At 37.9% G+C, this 23,036-nt stretch overlaps 4 protein-coding genes across 4 annotated transcripts; 3 read left to right on the top strand and 1 right to left on the bottom strand.

Moving 5' to 3' along the window:
- The first annotated feature begins 3,484 nt into the window (after positions 1-3,484).
- LOC107189978 (probable cation-transporting ATPase 13A3) lies at positions 3,485-13,249 on the top strand. The gene is made up of 17 exons (XM_015578676.1): positions 3,485-3,500; positions 4,638-4,705; positions 4,790-4,957; positions 5,656-5,726; positions 6,278-6,544; positions 7,052-7,256; positions 7,519-7,717; positions 8,198-8,309; positions 8,406-8,595; positions 8,867-9,067; positions 9,199-9,384; positions 9,494-9,871; positions 10,026-10,167; positions 10,268-10,416; positions 10,825-11,053; positions 11,146-11,227; positions 11,861-13,249. Exons 1-17 carry the CDS (start codon positions 3,485-3,487, stop codon positions 12,918-12,920), a joined length of 3,723 nt encoding a protein of 1,240 aa, XP_015434162.1. The 3' UTR covers positions 12,921-13,249.
- A 1-nt stretch (position 13,250) lies between these two features.
- LOC107189871 (testis-expressed sequence 10 protein homolog) lies at positions 13,251-16,218 on the bottom strand. Its single transcript, XM_015578549.1, has 7 exons — positions 16,203-16,218; positions 15,947-15,972; positions 15,282-15,443; positions 14,020-15,199; positions 13,703-13,940; positions 13,474-13,628; positions 13,251-13,396 (listed from the first exon to the last, which is right to left on the bottom strand). The coding sequence occupies exons 1-7, from the start codon at positions 16,216-16,218 to the stop codon at positions 13,293-13,295; spliced, it is 1,881 nt and encodes a 626-aa protein (XP_015434035.1). The 3' UTR covers positions 13,251-13,292.
- Positions 15,794-20,089, top strand: LOC107189870 (ATP-binding cassette sub-family B member 6, mitochondrial). Its single transcript, XM_015578548.1, has 11 exons — positions 15,794-15,829; positions 16,569-17,026; positions 17,106-17,305; positions 17,471-17,633; positions 17,731-17,942; positions 18,024-18,170; positions 18,259-18,482; positions 18,562-18,842; positions 18,927-19,027; positions 19,114-19,615; positions 19,697-20,089. Exons 2-11 carry the CDS (start codon positions 16,718-16,720, stop codon positions 20,087-20,089), a joined length of 2,532 nt encoding a protein of 843 aa, XP_015434034.1. The 5' UTR covers positions 15,794-15,829; positions 16,569-16,717.
- A 989-nt stretch (positions 20,090-21,078) lies between these two features.
- Positions 21,079-22,670, top strand: LOC107189868 (serine/threonine-protein kinase 16). The gene is made up of 6 exons (XM_015578547.1): positions 21,079-21,265; positions 21,509-21,743; positions 21,834-22,038; positions 22,110-22,264; positions 22,340-22,477; positions 22,554-22,670. The coding sequence occupies exons 1-6, from the start codon at positions 21,156-21,158 to the stop codon at positions 22,668-22,670; spliced, it is 960 nt and encodes a 319-aa protein (XP_015434033.1). The 5' UTR covers positions 21,079-21,155.
- Positions 22,671-23,036: the final 366 nt, after the last annotated feature.

Raw genomic sequence — 23,036 nt, 5'->3', positions numbered from 1 at the left:
ACACCACGGCCCGATTATTGTAAAACAAGAACGTATTGCTCGTGTGGCCACGTGACGCGTATAATGAGTAGGCATAAGCCGATACCGTCAAGGTATCGATACTGTGATTCTTAACTTGTACCGTAAAATGAATACAATGCTCTTTTTTTTACTAATATAATATAAACATTAAATATTTCATAAACTAATGTCCGTATATGGCTGAAACAAATATCATAAGCTTCCAAGAATCACTATGCTGAACAGTCACCGTTACACCTGGAGACCTCTCCATATCAGTGTCGAGGAGCCTTCGAACACTCATCGAGGATTTACTGTATTTACTTGTATTTATTCAGATTTTCAATTCACCGTTTTCGATTCTTCTTGTATAGTATTATCGCCCCGTTTTAACCTCTTGCCCTACGATTCTCTGCACGTCTGCAGGCTCCACGATTACATTGTTGTCGATAGTTTCTTAAAAACGAAAAGAATTCTGTACTAATCGAACCATATTTTTACTGTTAAAGTTAAATATTAACGCCAGCAACGTGGTATTTCAAGTCGATTAAAAAAAACCGAATAATACTCTTCTTCGAAATCGAATAATAATCTGACTCGATGTGACAAGGGGTTAATCGATTCGTATTAGAACAGTTTCGTTGGAAAAAATTCTACAAACACACCCCCCTGGACGGAAAAAATTAGATTTTTCCCCTCCCCCCTTCCCAGAGTTACAAAATTTTTGCGTAATATTTAATATTGCAGTATAATTTGAAGCATGACCAGCAGCCTCTATTAACAAAACGCATAAATTTTCAACGATTTATGCAGTTTAAAAACAAAGTAAAGTGTGTCTGGCTACGTACAGCCCTTTTCACTGTGCCAGTCGATGTGTTAATATTTTTGCCTCCCTCCCCCTGACTGATAACCTGGCTACGCCCATGTGTGTATCGTAATTCAACGAATTCCCCCTCAGCACCACGATAATCATCGATGACGGTCACGTGCGTACAATCACAAAGATCGATACTCGATCTAATTAACGAAGAAACAGAATATCAAGGGACGTGGGGGCGGGTACTCTTTTACGTGCGCAATAGCATAGAATTCGCATACATTATGAACATGTTCACCTCGTAATCCAACCGATCGACAGGAATCGCGCTATCTTTTTCACGCAAAGATTTGCTGCGTGCGAAGCGAAAGCTCCCCGAGTATGTGTCGTTTGTCATTTATATCTCTGTCGTTTCTGTGTTACAGTTTCTTGAACTCTGGTAACGTGGCCTCCAAGCAAAAGCAGTCAGTGTTTAGCGACGTTCGGGCATTGAAATTGTACAGTAAATTATTGATGATTGTTCGGAGGCTCATCAGGACTGACGAGGAGAGCTGTCCCCAGGTGCGACGCTGATTTTTTAATGAGTTCTAGGACACTTATAGAGCTTGGAATTCTGAAGTCAATGATATTTTTTTTAGCTGCATACGAATATTAGTTTATGAAATATTTACTGTTCAGTGTGGAGGAGCCTTCGAACACTCATCGATGATTCACTGTAATCTATTTAAGGATGTCGCCTGCTTTCGTGTTTCAAGTCAGACTACACTTGAATTCCTCTTGCAAGCCGTTTTCTCCCAGTATGTTCAGTTCTTAAAAAAATCAATTTAACCCGTTGTGTAGACAACCGGCTACTCATTTCTAAATTTCCTTTCTCAATTTTTTATATTCTTGTATAAAACAGCACTTGGTATATTATAGAAAGGGAAAATTAAGAGTTTCGGAAAAGTGTGAAAGTAAAATTGTCTATGTTTAATCTAATCAGTCAGAATAGAGGTATTCTATTAATTGCTACAGAAACTTTTCCTCTTGTTACTTTTCTTCGAAATTTCCACGCTGCGACCGTGGTTCAAGGGAAGCAACAACGACGTAACGAGCTTTCGAGGGCATCGTGACAACGGATAAAATTGATTTAATTGCTAACCGGTAATCGACAACGACGGCCATCCGTTTAAGTCGTGTCTCTATTCGAGGATTCGTCGTCCGAGTTCTTAACTGTTCCAACTTCATTTTTCCACAAAATTTTCGTTAAGGGGTTAACGTACCTTTGAGAAGGCACTTGCCCCATCCTACAAGAAAAAAATTGGATTTTGCCCTCCCTTTCCAGAGTTATACAATTTTTGCATAATATTTAATATTGCAGTATAATTTGAAATATGACCAACAGCCTAATTTTTTATTTAAATATATTTATTAGTAAATAAATGGTGAGCGATCTCCCGGATGTCTCTTCACAAAACGTGGTCTGCTGTGATCACTGTAACTTCGTAACGGTTAATCTGAAATTAAAAATTCAATAAGATATATGTAATGGAAGAACCAATCTTGTCCTTGAACGTGGGGTTTCTCGAAATATTGATTAGGAACAAAATGGCGGACGTTTTCCTGAAAAATTGCGATTTTCACCTAAAAATCATTCGTTTATGGTCAATTAAAAAAAAAGTCCTTCGTTCAAGGACAAGTTTTTCCGATTTGAAATAAGGCGCAAACGGTTTCATGTAGATCGACACGGTAGTTTTCGAGAAATATTGATCACCGATTTGAAAAATGTAGTTTCGAGAAAAACGCGTTTAAAGTTTCAACTCAAGTCTTACATTTATATAAAATGTTCATTCTTTAACGCCTGTAACTCTGTCATTTTTAATTGGATTACCTTAAAAATGTAGAAAGTGAAATATCGATTTTTTTTCAACATTTCTGACTGAGCATGACCCCTTAAGCAAAATTATTGTGGCTACTTAGGCCCAGCAACTAGAAATTTAGTGTGGCCCCGAAGGGGTTGAGAAGTGGAACAACGAATATTTGAACGAGAGACGATCACGTGGATCCAGCGCAGGTGGTCAGAGCACGCGTTGGCTGCTGGTCTACAATAAGCTACCGGTAGTTTTGCCAGACGACAATTCATCGTGTCCGACTGTGTAACTCGAGTGCGACCACGGTCACGTTCATTGTCGAATCGTCTATTCGATGTGTGGATCTTCTTTCCACGGGATGGTCTCGTTAGTATTCTAATCCCCACGTGGAGACGTTTAATTCCTCACCGGCAGAGAAACACGATCGGTAGTCCGTTGCCTCCAATTACCGTTTTATATGGACCGTTTTAAATCTCGAATCGTGTTTCCCTTCATCTCGACGAGAACGCGCGACGAAAGAAAAAAAAAAAGACTCGGTTTCGTATACTTACAACGCACAATGTAACGATCCCCGTGCAAAATTAAACAAAATTTTTTTATTATGGAAGTTTCTTCTATGGAAAAGTATTAGTAACATTTCTGTTCGTTATGAAAATGTTAAAAAATAATTTTTTTTTTTTCACGACGACTTGATATTCACGGAAGTCTCTGTGTTTCCTTCCAGGACCGGATCGTACAGACAGAAATACTGATTTGACGGTGGCATTCGACCAACCACGCTCTCGAGGGAACCTGGTAGCGATCAAAGCCTGAAGTTATGACAACATCCGATGGTGAGTAGTTTCGTCTTTTGTAAATCCTGTGTTAATTTTTATTTAAGGTGGCTCGCGCAAATTCTTCGCAATTATAGTTTGAAAATTTAACAGAACTATACTGTAATTAGATTAGCATCGTTTCCTGCGAACGAACGGAACAGATTGCGATGATTACAAAACAAGATTGTTACAACGCTGACCATCGCACGTGCACCCAACAGATACCGAATATTTATTTATTTATTTTTTTTTTTTTTTCGCTCAAGATGCAATCACAGCCGATCGGCCCGATAACCAACGGATTGTTATCGCTGATGATGATCGCCGATCGTGATTGAATCGGACATTATTATTTGCACTGAAGAATTATCAGGCTTTCTTTTCGTCACGAAAATATATCTGCTCGAGTATGTATCGGGCGGCAGGCACTGGATTCGATCGGATCGAACCGATAACGAAACCGAGTGACACAATTAAAAACCGCTCAAATGGCCTCGAGTGTTTCTACTTTGCCGGAAACCACACGTATGTACATACATGCAGGTAGAACGGAGCTTAATGACACACTCGATAAATCGGAAGAAATCGATATGGCTGGATTAACATTTCGAAATTCCGTTCGATCGGTTTCGATGATCGTGTGTACATAATAGTTGGCGTCAATATTATTTCGATTGCAATCGGAGACGGATTGCCTGGCGCTTGTTTTGCCTTCGGAAAATTTATGATAATAATAATAATAATATTTATTTATAAACTGGTCACGATCCCTTTGGTACAGTACACTGCGTGTCATAACTGTAAAACCACCCTGAAAGTGTCCATTCTTACGTATTTTTGGTTAAAATAAAAATGTACCAAGTACTGTGTCGTGTCTGAAATCGTGTTGAGAAATAATTGTTTCTCCAGAGTAGGATAGATTGTATTCCTTAGAAAAAACAGTCATACCCAACATTATTATGCATTTATTCATGTATGACCTTGAAAGGACCTTGAAGTCTAAACAATATTAATTTACTTACAAAAAATTTACTCTAAAACTTTAAAGTGTTACTCTTTACTCTAAAGTGTTTGGTCGTTAAAGGGTTAAAAATCAAAGGCCTCCGACTAATATCTCTAACACATGCTCACCCTTTTCTCCTTCTATTTGTTCAGGGGTGAAGCATGACCAAACGTCGGAAATCCAATGGCAAAGGATTCACACCGGCCAAGATGAGGATATGGTGAGTGAACGTTTTTTTTTTCTCTATTTATCCCTCTGTCTTGCCTGTGCATGCAAAAACGTTCGAACAAATAAATGATTTCAGCGTGTTTATGGATTCGAGAAGAGCAGCTTGAAAAGCATTCTGACTTACGTCTCTTATGTGTTGAGCATCGGTTGGGTCAGGCTATTCTTCCACTGGTATCCCCGGTTGCACCTCTACGCGACTCATAACAAGTGTCCCTTGAATCGTGCCACGAAATTACTCGTAACCGTAAGGATTCGAACAACACAATTTCATTTTATTTGGATAAGGGAAACAGAAACCGTGTGTACCACCCGAGTTCTTAGTTCCAGTTGTTCACGGGGTCTTGCCACTGCAAAATCCTGAAAAATTCTGTCATTTTTTGGGATTTTTTTTCTTCGGTGATCGATAACTATTCAATAAACGACACTTCATTTATGTTGAATATTTCGTTCACTGAAAAAACAAAAGTTCCCAAATAATGACAATTTCTTAGGGTTTCACTATGGCAAGACCATTTATGGTAGCTCACGCAAGATTTCAATAATTAGAAATTTAGTTGAAAATTTAACGGAACGTTCTTGAAAGCTTCAACATTCAATTGCTACAAAAAAATCGAAAAAAAAACTATTGACAAGAAACGTCTTTCTTTGTATTTTCTTTCGTGTGTGTGTTTATTTTGTTTACTAACTAGAACTAATTGGACCGATATGTCGCGGCAACCTTTACAATTAATTACCTGTTTTGTCGAACGCAATCAAGTAAACCTGCCACGAAACAAGTCATTATGTTCCGTGTGTAGAACTGTAACGCCTCGAGCCTCGAGCTGTCGAAGACGAGTCGTATTCGGAGAATATTTAAAACAAAAAAATAAATAGAACTTCAATTTATAGCTCGACAATCAACAAGATGATTAATCGTTTAATAATCACCGATTACGTATATAGGATAATTATCAAGGAAAGTACAAGTCCTACTTCGTGAAGGAAGTAAAAAGCATTACCGCGAGGAACCTGAGGTTAGTCCGACACCGACCAAATTCTATCACTCCCAGATAGCACACAACGTCTCGAAGACGCCTATTTTACGGCTATTTTAAGTCTACGATGTCTTTAAGTCGTCTACAAGGCGTCATGTGCTATATGGACTCTTTGGTAATTGTGCAGTTTAGCGGACTTTCTTAATTATAGCTATTTCACTATGGTTTTCCTTAAATAACTTGGTATTATCACCTAAACGAAAGATTAAGCGGGGTAGGTCGAACAAGTAACGTCCATTTATTCTTTTTGTTTAAAAAAGCGTGAGAAATTATGAATTATACACTCGACACCGATTTCATTGATCTTTGGATGTGTTATAGAACTCAACGTTTTGAACAACATTTTTTCCTTTACATGTTAGCACCGATTGGCCTTACTTTCCAGGATATTTATAGCTAAAATTAAGAAAAGTCGCTAAACTGCTATTACCCTCTTTTTTTATTCTATCGTAAATTTCATTGTCACACGAGCAAGCCGTGTCTCGGTTTTTCTGTACACGATTTTTATCCGCCTTTACTCTTCCCGCCAGCACGGAAGAACTGTTGAAATTTTTCGACACCAATGACGAACGTCTGGTCGAGAAGGTCAGACGGGAGAAGCTCAGGATCAATCTGGAGAACGGCACGCAATGCGAGGTGTTCGAGTACAGGTGTTTCTGGTGCAAGAAACAGTGTTACGTATGGGACATCACGCAGAACACGTTCTCCAGATTGGTGGGCCTGGACAAGTACACGTTGTGCTCGGATCTTCACTTGAACAACAATCAGGGTCTATCGAAGGAGGAACAATGCCTCAGGTATTCCCATCGGTTTATCGCCAGGGATGGAAAAATGAACAGTTGTGACTAGTTTTTAACAACAATTCTGTTCGAACTTGTATGGATTCGTTTGAGAAAATAAGCTGTGGAATTTTTGTGGAAAGAAATGGTACCGTTACGGACTTCTTTAAGAAGTATTTCTATGGAACTGAATAATAAAAGTTCCATGGAAACAAGTTACTTTAGAACGTTTATTAAGAAAAGGTTCTATAAGATAACTAAAAGTACCAGACTTTGGGTTGTTTTATTTAACAATATAATTTCATGTTTTATAAATTCTATTCAACGTAAACCGTTTATTTATCTATTCCTATAGGAATTGATAATATGAAAACGCTTTTTAACAAAATTCCACGGTCCACGGTTTAAATAGAACCTATGAAAAAGTTCCATAATCTTTTTCAATCCTTGGTTTATCCTCTTCGACGACGACCATTTGTTTTTTTGTTTTTATCATTTGAAAGATGGTTCGTTCCGTTGTTGCAGACGGATCGTTTACGGGAACAACGAGATCATTGTTCCCGTCCAAAGCATCGGCGTGCTGTTGGTGCTGGAAGTTCTGAATCCATTCTACATATTCCAAGTGTTCACGCTGTGCGTGTGGCTCGCGGATAACTACCTCTACTATACCGGGGCGATCATATGCATGTCGTTGCTCGGTATCACAAGTTCCATAATACAAACTCGTAAGGTACGAGAAATCGATATAAGTCTATCCTGTCAAGGAGCCTTCGTACTACAGATCTATATATCAATAAGGAAAATATCGATTCATAAGTAGGCAAATATTGATATATCAATAGTAAGTTGGCAAATATCGATATATCAATAGTCATGAGGCAAATATCGCCCATCACTACTTCGAGCACTCAACGATGATTTATTGCACTTCTCTCCGTCGGACTTTCTCTTTTCGGAACAATTGTGTCTGTAACCCTTTCATTCATCCGCAGAATCAAACGAATCTTCGCGGCACTGTCGCTCTGACGGAAACGGTCCGCGTGCACAGGAGTCCCACGGTATCGGAGACCATACCGAGCAGCGAGCTGGTGCCAGGCGACATTATTGAGTTGCCCAAACATCAGGCCACCGTCATATGCGACGCGGTATTGTTAACCGGCCAATGTATATTAAACGAATCCATGCTGACTGGTGAGTCACACGTTGATCATTTCCGTTTGGTATATTTTTTCGATCGTACCGTCGCACACAATGATGTAAAATCTCCGAAAACGTGGCGAGAATTCCAAAAATATTTTTGTTGTAGAAATTGTGATATTTTGCTATTCGTTATTATAAAATAAAGTGTATACATAGAACATATTAATTAACCGGGAAGGGATAAAGAATATTTTTTTAAAATTACTTTTTTCAATTGATTACATTACTTAGAACTTAAAAATTTCAAGGATTAAACCGCAAAAACAACAGAAAATGAAAAGAAAATTTTGTCTTAAATATTGTAGTTGTTTTTGTATAAGTTATATTATAAACTATGATCACATCATAGTCGCGTAAATTTTTTAAAATTGCGTTTCCACGGGAAACGAATTTTCGCAATGTTTTTGGGATATTTTGCACCATTGTGCGCGTCGACTAGATCTTCGACTGAACCGTCGACACGCATTTCAGGAGAGTCTGTACCGGTCACGAAAACTCCACTGCCATCGCGTCACGTCCTTTACGAGCCGAAAGAGTGCTCGCATCACACGATATACAGCGGCACCACCATTATCCAGACTAGGTATACATACAATACCTACTTGCACCGAGAACCAAAAAGATTTTCCGAAATTTCGGAATTGTAACCGCTAACAAGAGATCTTTCGAATTTCCTCAGATGCTACGGGAACGGCCCAGTACTAGCGCGAGTCATTCGAACGGGCTTTCATACAAGCAAGGGTAGCCTGGTGGCGGCCATTTTGTATCCACCGCCGGCGGACTTCAAGTTCGACCAAGATTCGTACAAATTTATCGGTATTCTCGCGTTGATCGCCACCTGTGGCTTTCTGTACACGATCGTGAGCAAGGTGCGATTCCTCCATCACCACGTTCATAATCTTAAAATCACATTTCGTCGCTCCCCAGATAGCACATGACGCCTTGGACCCAAAATTGCCGTAAAAAAGGCGTGTTCAACGCGCCATGTGCTATCTGGGATGGGACCCACGTATATGGATTGGTTAACTTTTGAAAAATGGAGTTAGAATAGTTCAGAACTCGGGCGACGATTTGTTTGCTTTTCATTTCGCGTTAATCATTCAATGTATGTATCTTGAAACCTCGGATTTACTACCGTAGGCTTCCAGAGGAATCACGGTCGGCGACATAGCCATAAAGGCGTTAGACATAATAACCATAGTGGTTCCTCCGGCGCTTCCAGCGGCGATGACGGTAGGAAAACTGTACGCTCAGTCGCGACTGAAACAAGCACAAATATACTGCATCAACAATAGGGTTATAAACGTCTCTGGTAGTATAAACTGCGTCTGCTTTGATAAGGTAAGATAATTTACCTGTTCCTTCTTTTTTTACCTCTTCCGTAAAGCATTCGTTTGTTCAACGAACAACGCGTTTATTCGCGGGAAACTGAACGACTTGTTGTCTATTTAAAAAAAAAAAAACAAATACAGACGGGTACCTTGACCGAAGATGGCTTGGATATGTGGGGAATCGTACCCTGCGCGAACGCGGTTCTTGGTGAATCTGAACGGACCGTTACAAAACTAAAGAATCATCCCCTCTTCGAGGGCATGTTGGTTTGCCACAGTTTGACTTTAATAGACGATCAGCTCTGTGGTGATCCTCTGGACGTGAAGGTAACGGTTTAATTATCTCTCAGGTATATTTACACATATATCTTCGGCGGCGTACAGTGATATATCTACAAATTAATCATCGTTGTACCGTATTCGATATAATCCACAGATGTTCGAGAGTACTGGATGGATATTGGAGGAACCGGATGTCAGTAATTCGAACAAGTACGATCTCGTGGCGCCGACGGTCGTAAAACCGGCAACGACTAACGCCGTCGCAGATGGCGATCCTAACGAGGTGTCAGAGATCGGTATAGTGCAGCAGTATCAGTTCTCGAGCTCGCTACAACGAATGTCCGTGATAGTACGAACATTAGGGTCCGACACTTACAAAGCATACACAAAAGGATCGCCTGAAATGATACTCAGTCTGAGCAAACCGGAAACAATACCGAAAGACATCATGTTCAGCTTGAAACGGTACACGGAACAGGGTTATCGCGTTATAGCCATGGGTCGTACAGAATTCATCGAGGACGCCGCCAAGGTAATCTCAACCGACGATTTTCTGTATCGGTATCTTCCTTTCCTCCGAGAATTTTATTGCAAACGGAAAATAGTTACAATTTCACGCTATTCAACTTGTGGGTTCGCGGAGTTCTCCCTCGGGCGTTCTAGGGTTAACCGATTGTTTGGCCTAGATAACGAAACTGTCCCGTGACGCGGTCGAGCAGAATCTCGAGTTCTTGGGTCTGGTCATCATGGAGAACAGGCTGAAAGCGCCAACCATACCGGTAATCAAGGAGCTGAGGTCAGCGGACATACACGTTCTGATGATCACTGGTAAATGAGCCTGTGTAGCAGTCGTTCACTGGTAGAAAGCTAAGATGATTTATATCCTTGTCGTACGGGTGTATATACCTATTAAAACAAGTTATTCCAGGGGACAATATCCAAACAGCGGTGAGCGTTGCAAAAGAGTGCGGCATTCTGTCGCCGCAGGAGACTGTGATAGACGTGACCGTGGTCTCGAAAGAAAACAAACTGCAACCGGAGATATATTTTAATGCTCAACAATTACCCCCTAAACTGGTAAACAGCGTTTAAAATTTCGCATCGATCGAATTGCTCGGAAGTCGATAGAACTGGATAGAAGAAATTATATAATACAGTAAATGATGGATGAGTATTCGAAGGCTCCTTCGGCACTGACAAGGAGACAGTTAAAAGGCGCCTTAGACCGAAAATGGGCGTTTTCAAGGCGTCATATGCTATCTGGAAGAGGTTCCCAAGTGTAACGTTGACTTTTTAACGAGGTTTAGGACAGTACTTGGAATTCTGAAGCCAATGATATTTGTTTCAGCCGCATATGGTCGTTAGTTTATGGTAGTGGTTAGTTAATATTCTGGAACCCTCGAACACACTCATCGATGATTTACTGTATTTCTCTACATTCACGCTGTTCATATCTACTTTTATCAACTTTATTTTTTTTTTAAGAATCTCCGGAACAAAAGGCTCAGGATAACCGAGTTGCAGGATATAGAAGAGAACGTAGGGGACAGTAATTATCGGTTCGCGTTGACGGGTCAGTCGTGGCAGTTGCTGCGCGAGCATTATCCGGAGATCGTGCCGAAGATTTGCGTTCGCGGTGCAATATTCGCCAGGATGACTAGCGATCAGAAGCAACAATTAGTGCTGGAACTGATGCAACTCGGTTATTACGTCGGTATGCATCGGCTTCTGTCGTTTCCCTTCTCGTTTAATTGCATTGGATCGCGTACAATTAGGTGGTTTGAAAATGTTTCGTAAACATTCCAGCCATGTGCGGAGACGGTGCTAATGACTGCGGTGCTCTGCGAGCGGCGCACGCGGGCGTATCGTTATCCGAGGCAGAATCTAGGTAATGTTTCTGACCTTATTAATGACTAGTTACTGCGGAGTTTTATGCAAAATCACATTTTCGAAGATTGCTCATAAAGAGAAAAACAAAAGTAGAAATTTTTTTTTCCCCTAAATATCTTATTGGGTTCAAAAGAAAGTAGAAAAGTCGTTGCATCTGACGAAAGTTTTGTCCATTGTATTTCACAGAGACCTATAGGCTATAAATGCATAAAATCCGCAGTCTATTAATAACAATGGCTTTCCTATCGCACAAACACCTTTCCGTTCGAAACTGTACGCTGCAATTCACATCTTAATTTGCTCCTAAAAATATCGAACACGGGACTATAGAGAAAAAAGTCTTAACTGGTACATTCGTCCTTTCCATTTGAAACACAAAAGCTTGTAACTCGTCACGGTGTTTCGTGTTATTGTTTGATCAGGTGCAACCGATCATTGAGGCTCACGGAAGGGGGGGAGGTCGGTTAGTAATTGGCATCTGTTTAACTCAATTTACCTCTGTTGCGTACTAAGCCTCCATTAGGCCATTCTTCTTAATTCCTACGTAAACAAGATGCGCCTGTCAGTTTTTGTAACGAGCCTGGTTCTCGGTAGATACGTATTTACTTTTTTTTTATGCTTTTTTTTGTAGTGTTGCTAGTCCGTTTACATCAAAGGTACCTGACATTACTTGCGTTCCAAAGGTAATAAGGGAAGGTCGTGCCGCCTTGGTGACATCGTTCGGGATCTTCAAGTTCATGGTCACATACTCGCTCACGGAGTTTCTGACCGTGATAATTCTCTACTCGATCGACTCGAACCTGACGGATCTCGAGTTTCTCTTTATCGACATTTGCCTGGTGGTAAACTTCGCCTCGTTCTTCGGAAAAACACGGGCGTACGAGAAGAGACTGGTGAAAAAGCCGCCGATGACCAGTCTCTTGAGTTTCACCACGATCTTCTCCTTGGCCGTGAACATGTTAATAATGACCGTGTTTCAAGCGGTCGCCTATCACACGGTGCGTAATTTTCCGTGGTTCACACCGTTCCATCATACAGGAAGCAAATCGTACAAGTGCTACGAGAACTATTCCGTCTATTGTGTCTCGATGTTCCAATACATAACCATGGCGGTGATGTTCTCTCGAGGGAAACCGTACCGAAAGGCTGTTTACACGAACGTCACCTTCATAGTTTCCATTATTTTAATGACACTCGTCTGCGCGTACATCACCCTCTATCCAGCGGATTGGATAGTGAATTTGCTCGAGTTACTCGTACCGCCGGTTTACAACTGGAGGATCATCATTCTGGGACTTGCGTTTGTGAACTTTGTTGTCTGCATATTCGTCGAAACATTCCTGATGGAGTATATGATCGAGATGAAGTTCAAGTCGAAGATTTACAGGCCAGAGAAGTCGCGAAAGGAGTATCTAAGAATACAGCACGAACTGCAACACGACTCGAGCTGGCCGAAACTTAACAAAGAATTGCCCGTTTTGCCGCTCACGCCGAGCGTGGAGAACATCGTTAACGTGACGTACACGGAGGAACGACCATACGGGAACGAAAACGAGAATAGTATCAATGGTAAATCACGGCATGAAATTACAGGGTCGAAGAAGGGAACTAAAGCATTGTACGCGTTCGACAATCACACGTTTGTGGATGATGAATTGCCGCGGAACGCAAACATGATGACTAGATTTTAAGATAGGACTTTCGAAAACTTGAGGATTTATCAATGTAGAGAAGTCTTAACTGTGGGTGAATAAGTTTCGTTCAAGTTAAGACTTTCAGCGTGTCGAAACCGACGAACAAGGAAACGATTGTATCAGTATTTGTATATAAGTATTATCGCAATACTGCTGGAAACGCTGAAAATCTTCACAGCAAAATGATGCAAAACGAACGTATTACTTTCACGATCCTGACGATTGCACTCTGCTAGAAAGTTGTTCTGTGACATTTTCTCGATGCAAGAATTTATTAATTTATTGACGAGGCGAGATATTCCTGGGTACTTGAAATGAGATACACGTATGTTGACGGTGTGTATTTATTGCAAAAGATATATTCGTTAGCTAATAAAAGATTTGTGCATCCAAGAAATAAAACAAATTACAGATCATTAGGCGAGATCGTTTCTCATCTCCCGATCCAATGATTTCAATTTTTTTCGCATTATCTGTAATACAAACAGTAAGCCTGTTATTTATACACATTTAGAATTGTAAAAATGATATACTTTTAAGCTGTATTTACCTATAATTTCGTTCTGATGTGCTGCAAGTTCATCTTGAACCCAATTTCTGTAACGAAGTATAACTTTATTTATTATTTCGATTGTGTCTTCGTGTATCCTCGGCTTCAAAAGAAGACTCGGTAGTGTTGAAATGAATTCCTTGAATGCGCATTCCCTGCAACGCGTTGTTAATTGTTAGACATAAGGTCAGGTGACGAGACTTTTTAACAATGAGTAATAGTAAACTACCTGTGCAATTCATGTAAACTATGGTCTAACATAATATCGCTAATCACTGAAAATAGTTGCATATGCATCTCTTTCCGTGATTGATTACAGCACGCGTTTACAACCAATTGTAGAGTTTCGCTGAGATCAAGATTATTTCCATACCAGAATTTACTTGCTTTCAGAAATAATGTTCTGAGAAGCTTGGTCAACTGTGGTAAAACAATGTTGTTCGTGCTTGACCAGTTTTCAAGTTTTCCTAAAAGAACAGAAAACAAAACAACGTAGGTATGAATGAACAAAATTAGGATCAGCCGCGTGAAACCGTGTAGACTTACCGTTCAAGTATTTCAGTACACCCGTGGAATAGATTTTATTTAATTTAGGCACAGCTTTATCATCGCTCTGTATTGTTGTGAACCATATATAAATTTGACAGAGTCCTAAATTATCCCCCAAGCAGACATCGTACGACTCGTCCACGGAAAAGTCTCCCTGACGTTTTCTGTTCCTTACCGAGGTGAGAAAGCCCTCCGGTGTTCCTAACTTGTTGTAAGGAAACTTCGAAAGTAAATTCTTTATGTAAGCGTTGTAAAAATTACTTTTGAACCAGTATTTCATGTTTATGTCACATTCTGTATGCAATATGTCTATGCACTCAATTATCAATTGTATAATTTCCACAGCGCTTTTCAATAATTCCAATGCATCGGTCGAGATCAGAAGAGCAGAATTATCCATATTTTTGTCGTCTGGACAGACTTCGATCCAGCTGTCGAATATAAGTGGCATCAATACTTCGACATATCTCATGAGTTCTTCCGCGTCTAAAGCGTTCTCAACCGAATTCTCTTTCGAATTGTCTTTTCGTTCGAAATCAATCTCACAATTTTCAAAGTACGTAGGTACATAAACGGGAACATACCTAGTATCTTTATCTACATGCACAATCTGTGTGGTCATGCTCGAGCCAACAGTCTGTTGTGATTTATAAAAACTAACAATCGAGCTGAACATAGTAGCCAGTCTTTCCAATACTTTTATCCTCCATTTTACATTGGTATCTTTTGTGTTTAAAGTTGTTATTAATTGCCTTCCAGGTTTCATTTCGGTATGTAATCTAGAGATCATGTCTAGAAAGTTTGGTAAAACCTTATTGCTGTTCTTTGCCAAAATGCTGCTACAATTTTGCACAAGTACATCCAAATACAGCAAAGCATCTTCCTTAATACGAGGATCTATATGTGTCATGGCACACCTCAAATAAGAAATCAGAACATCACAGTAAGGAATAAGTTGATCGTTAGATACTGGGCCAACGATCAAACTTAAAACTTTGAAACAGTCGTGCCTTATGCTCCTCTCTTTATCCAGAGACAGAGCACAAATCCCTTGCAATAGAGATCCAAATTGTGAGCTAAACAAATCCAAAGAATGTTGAGACAAAATTTCCTTCAGCTCTTTGATCGCATCTTGTCGAACCGTTGAGTTATGATGTTGAAGACGTGACAACAAATCCTAAAAATTTCATTTGTACTTGGTAAACATTTCGTACAATTCTATGATCATTATAACATTAATTAGCAGTTTCTAATATTACCTTAACGTTAAGTTTCCTTTTGCTAAGAACTTCCGCATCTCCACGCTGTATCAACTGTTCACGTATAACAATCTTTTTAACTTTAAACGTTGGATCCGTGACATTTAATCCTTTTGGTAATTTCTTCGCTTTCAGTTTCACCTTTGCCTTTTCTGACTTCAAGTGCTATATATATATGTACATAATAATTATATGTTTATAGATAATTTGCAAGTCTGATAAATTTTTCTTAAGGGTCAAAAAGCGTTGTATGAAAATGCACTTACAAATACGTTGTTCACTGCAAAATACACTGTAAAACAATGAGAACGAGTGGGATTTATGTTATAATAATACAATACACATTGTTTTTTAAATCTCGTGTTTCTTATGCTCAGGTTACGTACCCACGAGGTGTTGCGTGTGTGTAGGATGCAGATATCATGTATATAGATAAATATCTCTCATACACACATGTTCTCTATAGTGTCAAGTGCCTGTCAAAATTGTAAGTCTGTTGAACTCTTGTGTAGGCAACGGTTACGCTTATGTATTTTAAAACTGAAAAGGTAATTTGTGAATGCAGATGAAAATCTCTGCTGTTGTTTTAATGACATTTTATTCTTAAAGTAAACGTACTACGTTCGGTAGTTTTGTCAAATTCTATTACATGGTTAGGTTAGAATGTTTCGAAAATGTTTGTGCTGCTCCCCTATTACAAATCACAAATCCAATTACATAAATTTCGCATGACGATGCAGTTTTTTGGAAAAGAAGTATTAAGAAAGGCAAACATTTCACCGTTTGTTTAACTTTGTGACAGTGAAATTTTTAACTATTCCGTTTTATCGCAATTTTTGTTTTAACATATTATACCGTCGTGTTAAAGTAAGCTACTTTTTGTTGTACGGATGTGTCATTTCGAAATAAGTATATTTACACTTTCGTTATAATACATTTTTCTTATTGAAATATCCTTTACTGTTTTGTTTGCTCTTTTTTTTTCACAAACATACAATTGTGTTTATCACAAAATTATTCTATTTATTTAGAAAAAAATATACATAACAATTCATGCTATTCAAAATAGTAAGCTAATTTCGTATGTTCAGTATTACATATTCGATTTATTACAATATAAATTGCAATACAACTTATATAATGGTACTGTTTCTGATAAGATATAAGAGATAATGTATCATTTGTACAAAGATAAAGTTGTAAGCAGCTTAAATCTTCAATTACAACTGAAATGAAATCTGCATATTTTTGGAATAAACTGATAGTATGTTATATATAATTTTACAGGTATACACTTTGGAAGGTAATCACAAGATTAAATTGTATATATGTGCAAAGGATGGCATTTATAAGTTAATAAATGCGATAGCAAAGACAGTGAGTTAATAGTTTATATTTATATTCAAGTTTAGCATTAAAGAAAAAAGAAAGTCAAAATGAACACGTCAATGACATACTGCCCTCCAAATATAACATTCAATGGAATCTGGGTAGAACATGGAATTTCAAAATGTTTCATGGACACTATTACTACAACTGTGATTTCGTTGTATCTATTGACTTTTGGTACACTGCAGCTATGGATGTACAACAAATATGGAACAGAAGTATCTGCACTTTTGTTACCAAAAAATAAGCTGTATACTTTGCAAAAGTTTCTCTTATACTTTGTTCCAATACTAAGTGTAGTCAGAATAGTTCTTCAAGGTACGATTCTAGATGACAAAAGAGTTTATGGTTACATGGTAAGCGTTTCATACATTGATGTGCATATATAATAATATTGTTTACTTTCTAAAGTTTATATTACCTTAATGCTTTTAGATCCTGTCAACAGTATTGACTACAATCATTTATTTGTACTCTGTATTCATATTAAAGATAGAGAGGCACAAGCTATTACCTGGTGTGCCTCCACGCGGTCATGGACTTGTTTTATTGGGTTTTTGGACTTTAGCATTTGTCTCTGAGAATCTTGATTTCATTAACATTGGAAAACTGGAATGGTGGTTTCATCTGAATACGTAAGATTAACAGAACTACACAGCGACAAGTGTACTCATAAGTTCAGATTGTTAATAAAAACGGTACACTCGGTCTTTATATATAATAGAGCTCTTTCCGTATATATTTTTGTATGATATTAGTAGAGCACCTACTATATATATATATTTGTATGCTATTTACAGAGTGACCGACCAAATCGAGATGGCACTGTTCATTCTGCGTTACGTCAGCAATCTTCTCATCTTTGCGTTAGGACTCAAAGCTCCGGGTCTGACTGGTAATTTGGATCCCGAATATCGTGCTATAATCGATGGTCCAACTACACGGTCGAGATATTATCAAGGTGTAAGTCATGGAAATGTAATCTTGTTCACCGGTTAAAGGAGACAGTAAATTTTCAATAATAATTTGATATTACGATTGACAATACGATTGTTCTCAGAGAGCCGAGGATACCAGTTCCGCATGGAACAATGCTTTGTATAAGATAAAAACATTAGCACCATTTTTATGGCCTAAAAAAAGTTTTCTACTTCAACTCCGAGTTACGTTTTGCTTCGTGTTACTTATACTCGGACGTTTAATAAATCTGTATGTGCCGGTTTATAATAAAAAAATCGTGGACAGTGTTACCGAAGCTCATGGAATTTTCAGGTATGTAACATTTTTTAAAAGAACCCTTAAAAAATATACGAATGCTGCCTTATAAATACATATGTTCGATCTCTGTGATAGGTGGGACCTGGTATTGATATATGTGGCATTCAAATTCTTACAAGGCGGAGGTACAGGTGGCATGGGAGTACTGAATAATTTAAGATCATTCTTATGGATTCGCATACAACAGTATACGACTAGAGAAATTGAAGTAGAATTGTTCAGGTAATGTCTTTTATGAGATTTACCTTTTGTAAGTCTACTTGACTGGATTTGTCTTTTCATCGTATTCCTATAATGAATATTTCCTCAGACATTTGCATAGTCTGAGCTTGCGTTGGCACCTTGGAAGAAAGACCGGTGAAGTCTTGAGAGTGATGGATCGTGGTACGGACTCTATAAACAATCTTTTCAATTACATTCTCTTTTCCATTCTGCCTACAATCGTCGATATCGTTGTTGCCGTTGTATTTTTCATTAGCGTCTTTAACAAATGGTTCGGCTTAATCGTATTCTTAACTATGACGCTTTATATAGGTAAGTAGATTATAGATCTCAAACGTTCCTGCGACTTGATACGAATTTCACGGAATGCTATAATAGTCATTTATCCCAGCTGCCACAATTATGGTTACCGAGTGGCGTACAAAGTTCCAAAGACGTATGAACCTGGCGGATAATGCTCAAAAAGCACGAAGCGTTGACAGTTTACTTAATTTTGAAACGGTGAAGTATTACGGAACAGAATCGTACGAAGTCGATAGTTATAGAAAAGCGATAATAGAGTTCCAAGCGGAGGAATGGAAATCAATGATTACATTGAATATTTTAAATACATCGCAAAATATAATCGTATGCAGCGGTCTACTAGCTGGTTCATTACTTTGTTTACACATGGTTAGTATGTACAAAATACATTTCATTCCACTTCGGAATAAACGCAATTAATGAGTCACTAGTAACAAACTTATTGGTTTACAGGTTGTGGCTAATCAGGGTTTAACAATCGGTGATTACGTTTTGTTCGCAAGTTATATCATTCAACTTTATGTGCCATTGAATTGGTTTGGAACATACTACCGGTAAACAATGATACTGATTAGTTTCGTGAAACCCCACCCTATGCTATTCACTTGAAAGCCATTATTGTTTTCCTTTTCTTTTACAGCGCGATACAAAAAAATTTCGTTGATATGGACAATATGTTTGATCTTCTGAGAGAAGAGCAGGAAGTAATTGATGCTCCAGGTGCAGGGCCATTGGTAATAAAACGTGGTCAAGTAGAATTTTCAAACGTGACATTTAGTTACGCTCCCGAGAAAGTTATACTAAAGAATGTTAGCTTCGTCGTTCCAGGAGGAAAAACTGTTGCGCTTGTTGGACCCTCTGGGGCCGGAAAATCAACTATAATACGACTGTTGTTCAGGTTCTATGACGTGGAACAAGGTGCGATTCTGATCGACGGTCAGAATCTGAAAACAGTCAAGCAAACTTCGTTGAGACGTGCGATAGGTGTTGTGCCTCAAGATACAGTATTGTTTAACAATACTATAAAATATAATATTCAATACGGTCGTATTGAGGCTGTAGATGCAGATGTAATTGCTGCAGCTAAAAGTGCAGACATTCATGAACGGATTCTCTCATTTCCAAATGAGTACGAGACACAGGTACATGTTGCTGGCTTTTATAGTAACTCAGATTAAGCTTTCATATTATTCAATTAATATTGTGTAATTGAAATTACGTAGGTCGGTGAAAGAGGGCTTCGTTTAAGCGGTGGAGAAAAGCAACGCGTTGCTATCGCGCGAACACTATTAAAGGAACCAGCAATTGTACTTTTAGACGAAGCAACGAGTGCTCTCGACACCCAAACTGAGCGTAACATCCAAGCAGCGTTGAGCACAGTGTGCGCCAATCGTACAACTATCATTATAGCACACAGATTGTCTACGATAATACATGCCGACGAAATTCTCGTCTTGAAGGACGGAATGCTCGTAGAAAGAGGGAAACACGAAGATCTTATTCATTATAATGGAGTGTATCATTCCATGTGGCAAGCGCAGCTGCAGAACGATCAAGAAGTGAATAAAGTTTCGAACGACGACGTTCATCAGGAAACCGATGGATCAAACATTTAGATAATATTTCGTCAAAAAAGAAATTTCATTTGTTGAGTTTTTCTTCCTAATAAAAAGAAGTATGTACCTGTTTGTAGAAAATAATAAGAGAATCTACTTGTGTGTATGAATCATACATGCACGAGTAACTTATTACTAAAGAGTACTAGAAGCTATGGATTCTTACAACAGTACGATCCAACTCTGTTAACTTTATACATTATTTTATGGAAACATTTAATCGCATGAACATTTATAGAAGAATAAACATATGATAGGAATCAAGTTTATGAAAAAAAGGTCAATGTACATGTAGTGCTCATGGAGACTTTACTCTTCTACAGAATGCATATTCAGTTTCAAATAAAATTTTTCACAAAACATTTAGTTAAAGTCATATGGTACATTCATTGTCTTACAAGGTAATTGTTTAAGAAACGTCGGAAATGTTATATTTCTTCACTCTGCCGCTTCTGCTGCATCAGTGCGATCTATGATTCTCCTTCCAAACGCTCCATCAGGTACCCAACCTGTTTCATCAATGGGATCTGTTACGGTCTCCGCTCGTTCTCCCCAAAAATAATAGCTTGCAAAAAATATCCATACAAGGAGGTACAACGTCTAAGTATAACAACAACGATATTTTATATGTGTAATATTTCCGAAATTATATTAGAACAACAAAAACAGAACTTCAAAATCAGAACAGATGTATTACTTTGAAAACTTCATCTTTACCCATACCGATGAGTAAAAATTCTTCGTGTCGACTTGAATTCGTTAACGTTTCTGAGGCCCTTACAGTACTATTATCTAATTAACTGTCACATAATTTACAATACTTTTAGACTGTAGATCCGAATGTTCCTTTTTTCGTTCGTAAATTTTATTTGTAAAATTCCAACTCAATCAATTTGGGTAACATGTCCGAAAAGATTGTTTGCAAACAGCTGATAACCGAATATCTAACTTAATCTGACTGTAACATACAGTAACATATGTGACGTGCATCGAGATGTTTGGATGCAGATAAAGAAACGTGTCGGGTATATTGTTAATTTATTTCATTTATTATGTGTAATCGAAAATGAATAGTCTTGGTTTAAGCTTAATTTTAAAGATGGGCTGCATATGCTCTAAGGAAACTATCACGGTAAATTCAAGGAATTATACAGTTCGTGAACATCTTGGAGAAGGGCAAGTTTAACATGTAACAGATTTTCATCCATTACTATAACAATACTGTTTACTTTAATTCTGGAAATTGGTCAGCAATTTTATTAAATATTCTCTTATTGTATTTCTTCTGTTATCAGTGAAATGAATTTTAACCTACACTCACTAACCTATTTAGTCAGCTGTTACCTTGTAATGGTAATGCTTTTAATTTGCACGTAAAAAGTGTGTTCTACATTTAATATAATTTCAATTTGATCATAGAGGATTCAGCACTGTACTTTTGGCTGAAGATGCAGAGACACACAAAAAGTATGCTATTAAGAAGATCATTTGTCACGGTCTGGAAGACCAGAGGTTAGCAGCAAAGGAAATAGAGTACCACAATCTTGTGAAGCATCCAAATGTAATAGAATGTGTTGATTCTACTTATAAAGGAACAGCAGATCCAATTGTTAATGCTACCAGTGAAGTATTAATTGTTCTACCTTATTATCATGTATGTTTAATATTTTATATGCAACTGGCTTATTGAAATAGTGGTTAACAGTTTGTATTAATCAGATTGATGTTCTTGTTTCTTCTCTAGAGAGGTACACTTGCAAACGAATTAGAAAGACGAGCTAAAACCAATGATTATATAAGTGCAATAGAGATTTTAAATATTTTTTTACAAATATGCGAAGGTGTAAAAGCATTTCACGAAACAAAACCAGATCCTCTTGCTCACAGAGATCTGAAGACTGCAAATATAGTCCTTGGCGATGGAAGTACACCAATCATAATGGACTTAGGTTCGGTATCTTAATTGTAATACGTGGCCTTATTATGTCCAGAATTATTAAATGAACATTGATTGCTTTAGGGTCTGTTGCACCTGCCAGAGTCAAGGTTTGTGGTTCACAAGCAGCTCAATTATTGCAAGATACAGCAGCAGAAAGATGTTCGATGCCATACAGAGCACCAGAATTATTTAATGTTGAAAGTTATTGTATGGTGGACGAACGAACAGATATTTGGGTACAGTATCAACAAGGTTTTTCAAATGTACCTATGTCTCTACTGTTGTTTTCATTAGCCTGTATGTTTCTCCAGTCTTTAGGATGTATACTCTATGCACTCTGCTATTTTAAATCACCGTTCGATGCTGTTTACGAAAGAGGAGATAGCGTTGCTTTAGCTGTCATGAGCGCCAACATTACATTCCCAGAAGATGCACCATACGACGAGGTTGTACAATGATATCTGTTTCTTTATATTCATGAAATAGAAATCTGTAAATCTAATATCTGCATTCTAAATTTTGCAGGATATGCAAAATCTGATTCTATCAATGTTAAAGGTAAATCCAATGGAACGTCCTTATATATACAGTGTTATAGAAAGTGTACATGATCTTATTGCTAAATTGGAGAACAGAGTATAATTGTACCAGAAACAATGAATTATGGGTTTGTTGTTCTGAGAATTAGATATATACAACTTTTTATACTTCTTGTATCATGTATGTCAGTTTCAAGTGTCCATTACAGTAAAAGAGAAAGTCACAATATTATAGTATAATAATGGAATATTGTAGTTCGTTCTTGTACCAGAAACTTGATATGTTTGCATTATTTCAAAATATCATTTGAAATTCATGGAAAATGATTACAATTATAAGATTTAATATATTTAAGTACACATTTTATAGTCTTTTTTACACATACACATGTGTGGTACTATTTTATAAACATGCATTTCAGACACATAACACCACTAAAAATGTTATTGAGAGTGAATATATAAAATG

This window comes from Dufourea novaeangliae, unplaced genomic scaffold, assembly GCF_001272555.1.
Source record: "Dufourea novaeangliae isolate 0120121106 unplaced genomic scaffold, ASM127255v1 scaffold175, whole genome shotgun sequence".
NCBI classification, from domain to species: Eukaryota; Metazoa; Arthropoda; class Insecta; order Hymenoptera; family Halictidae; genus Dufourea; species Dufourea novaeangliae.
Note: the sequence above shows the minus strand (reverse complement) of the source record. Positions and strands in the feature narration are given on the sequence as shown.

What these genes read in the sequence shown, in the direction of transcription:
- LOC107189978 (XM_015578676.1), top strand. An exon ending in ATTACCGCGAGGAACCTGAG is followed by an intron (nt 5,727 to 6,277) that starts GTTAGTCCGACA and finishes TCTTCCCGCCAG; the next exon opens with CACGGAAGAACTGTTGAAAT. An exon ending in AAACGAATCCATGCTGACTG is followed by an intron (nt 7,718 to 8,197) that starts GTGAGTCACACG and finishes CACGCATTTCAG; the next exon opens with GAGAGTCTGTACCGGTCACG.
- LOC107189871 (XM_015578549.1), bottom strand. An exon ending in AGCACAAACATTTTCGAAAC is followed by an intron (nt 15,444 to 15,946) that starts ATTCTAACCTAA and finishes TATATATAGCAC; the next exon opens with TTGAAGTCAGAAAAGGCAAA. An exon ending in TGTACTGAAATACTTGAACG is followed by an intron (nt 13,941 to 14,019) that starts GTAAGTCTACAC and finishes CTGTTCTTTTAG; the next exon opens with GAAAACTTGAAAACTGGTCA.
- LOC107189870 (XM_015578548.1), top strand. Translation starts at nt 16,718, where the DNA reads ATGAACACGTCAATGACATACTGCCCTCCAAATATAACATTCAATGGA. An exon ending in TGGTTTGGAACATACTACCG is followed by an intron (nt 19,028 to 19,113) that starts GTAAACAATGAT and finishes TTTCTTTTACAG; the next exon opens with CGCGATACAAAAAAATTTCG. An exon ending in CAAATGAGTACGAGACACAG is followed by an intron (nt 19,616 to 19,696) that starts GTACATGTTGCT and finishes GAAATTACGTAG; the next exon opens with GTCGGTGAAAGAGGGCTTCG.
- LOC107189868 (XM_015578547.1), top strand. Translation starts at nt 21,156, where the DNA reads ATGAATAGTCTTGGTTTAAGCTTAATTTTAAAGATGGGCTGCATATGC. An exon ending in TTGTTCTACCTTATTATCAT is followed by an intron (nt 21,744 to 21,833) that starts GTATGTTTAATA and finishes TTTCTTCTCTAG; the next exon opens with AGAGGTACACTTGCAAACGA. An exon ending in ATGCACCATACGACGAGGTT is followed by an intron (nt 22,478 to 22,553) that starts GTACAATGATAT and finishes TAAATTTTGCAG; the next exon opens with GATATGCAAAATCTGATTCT.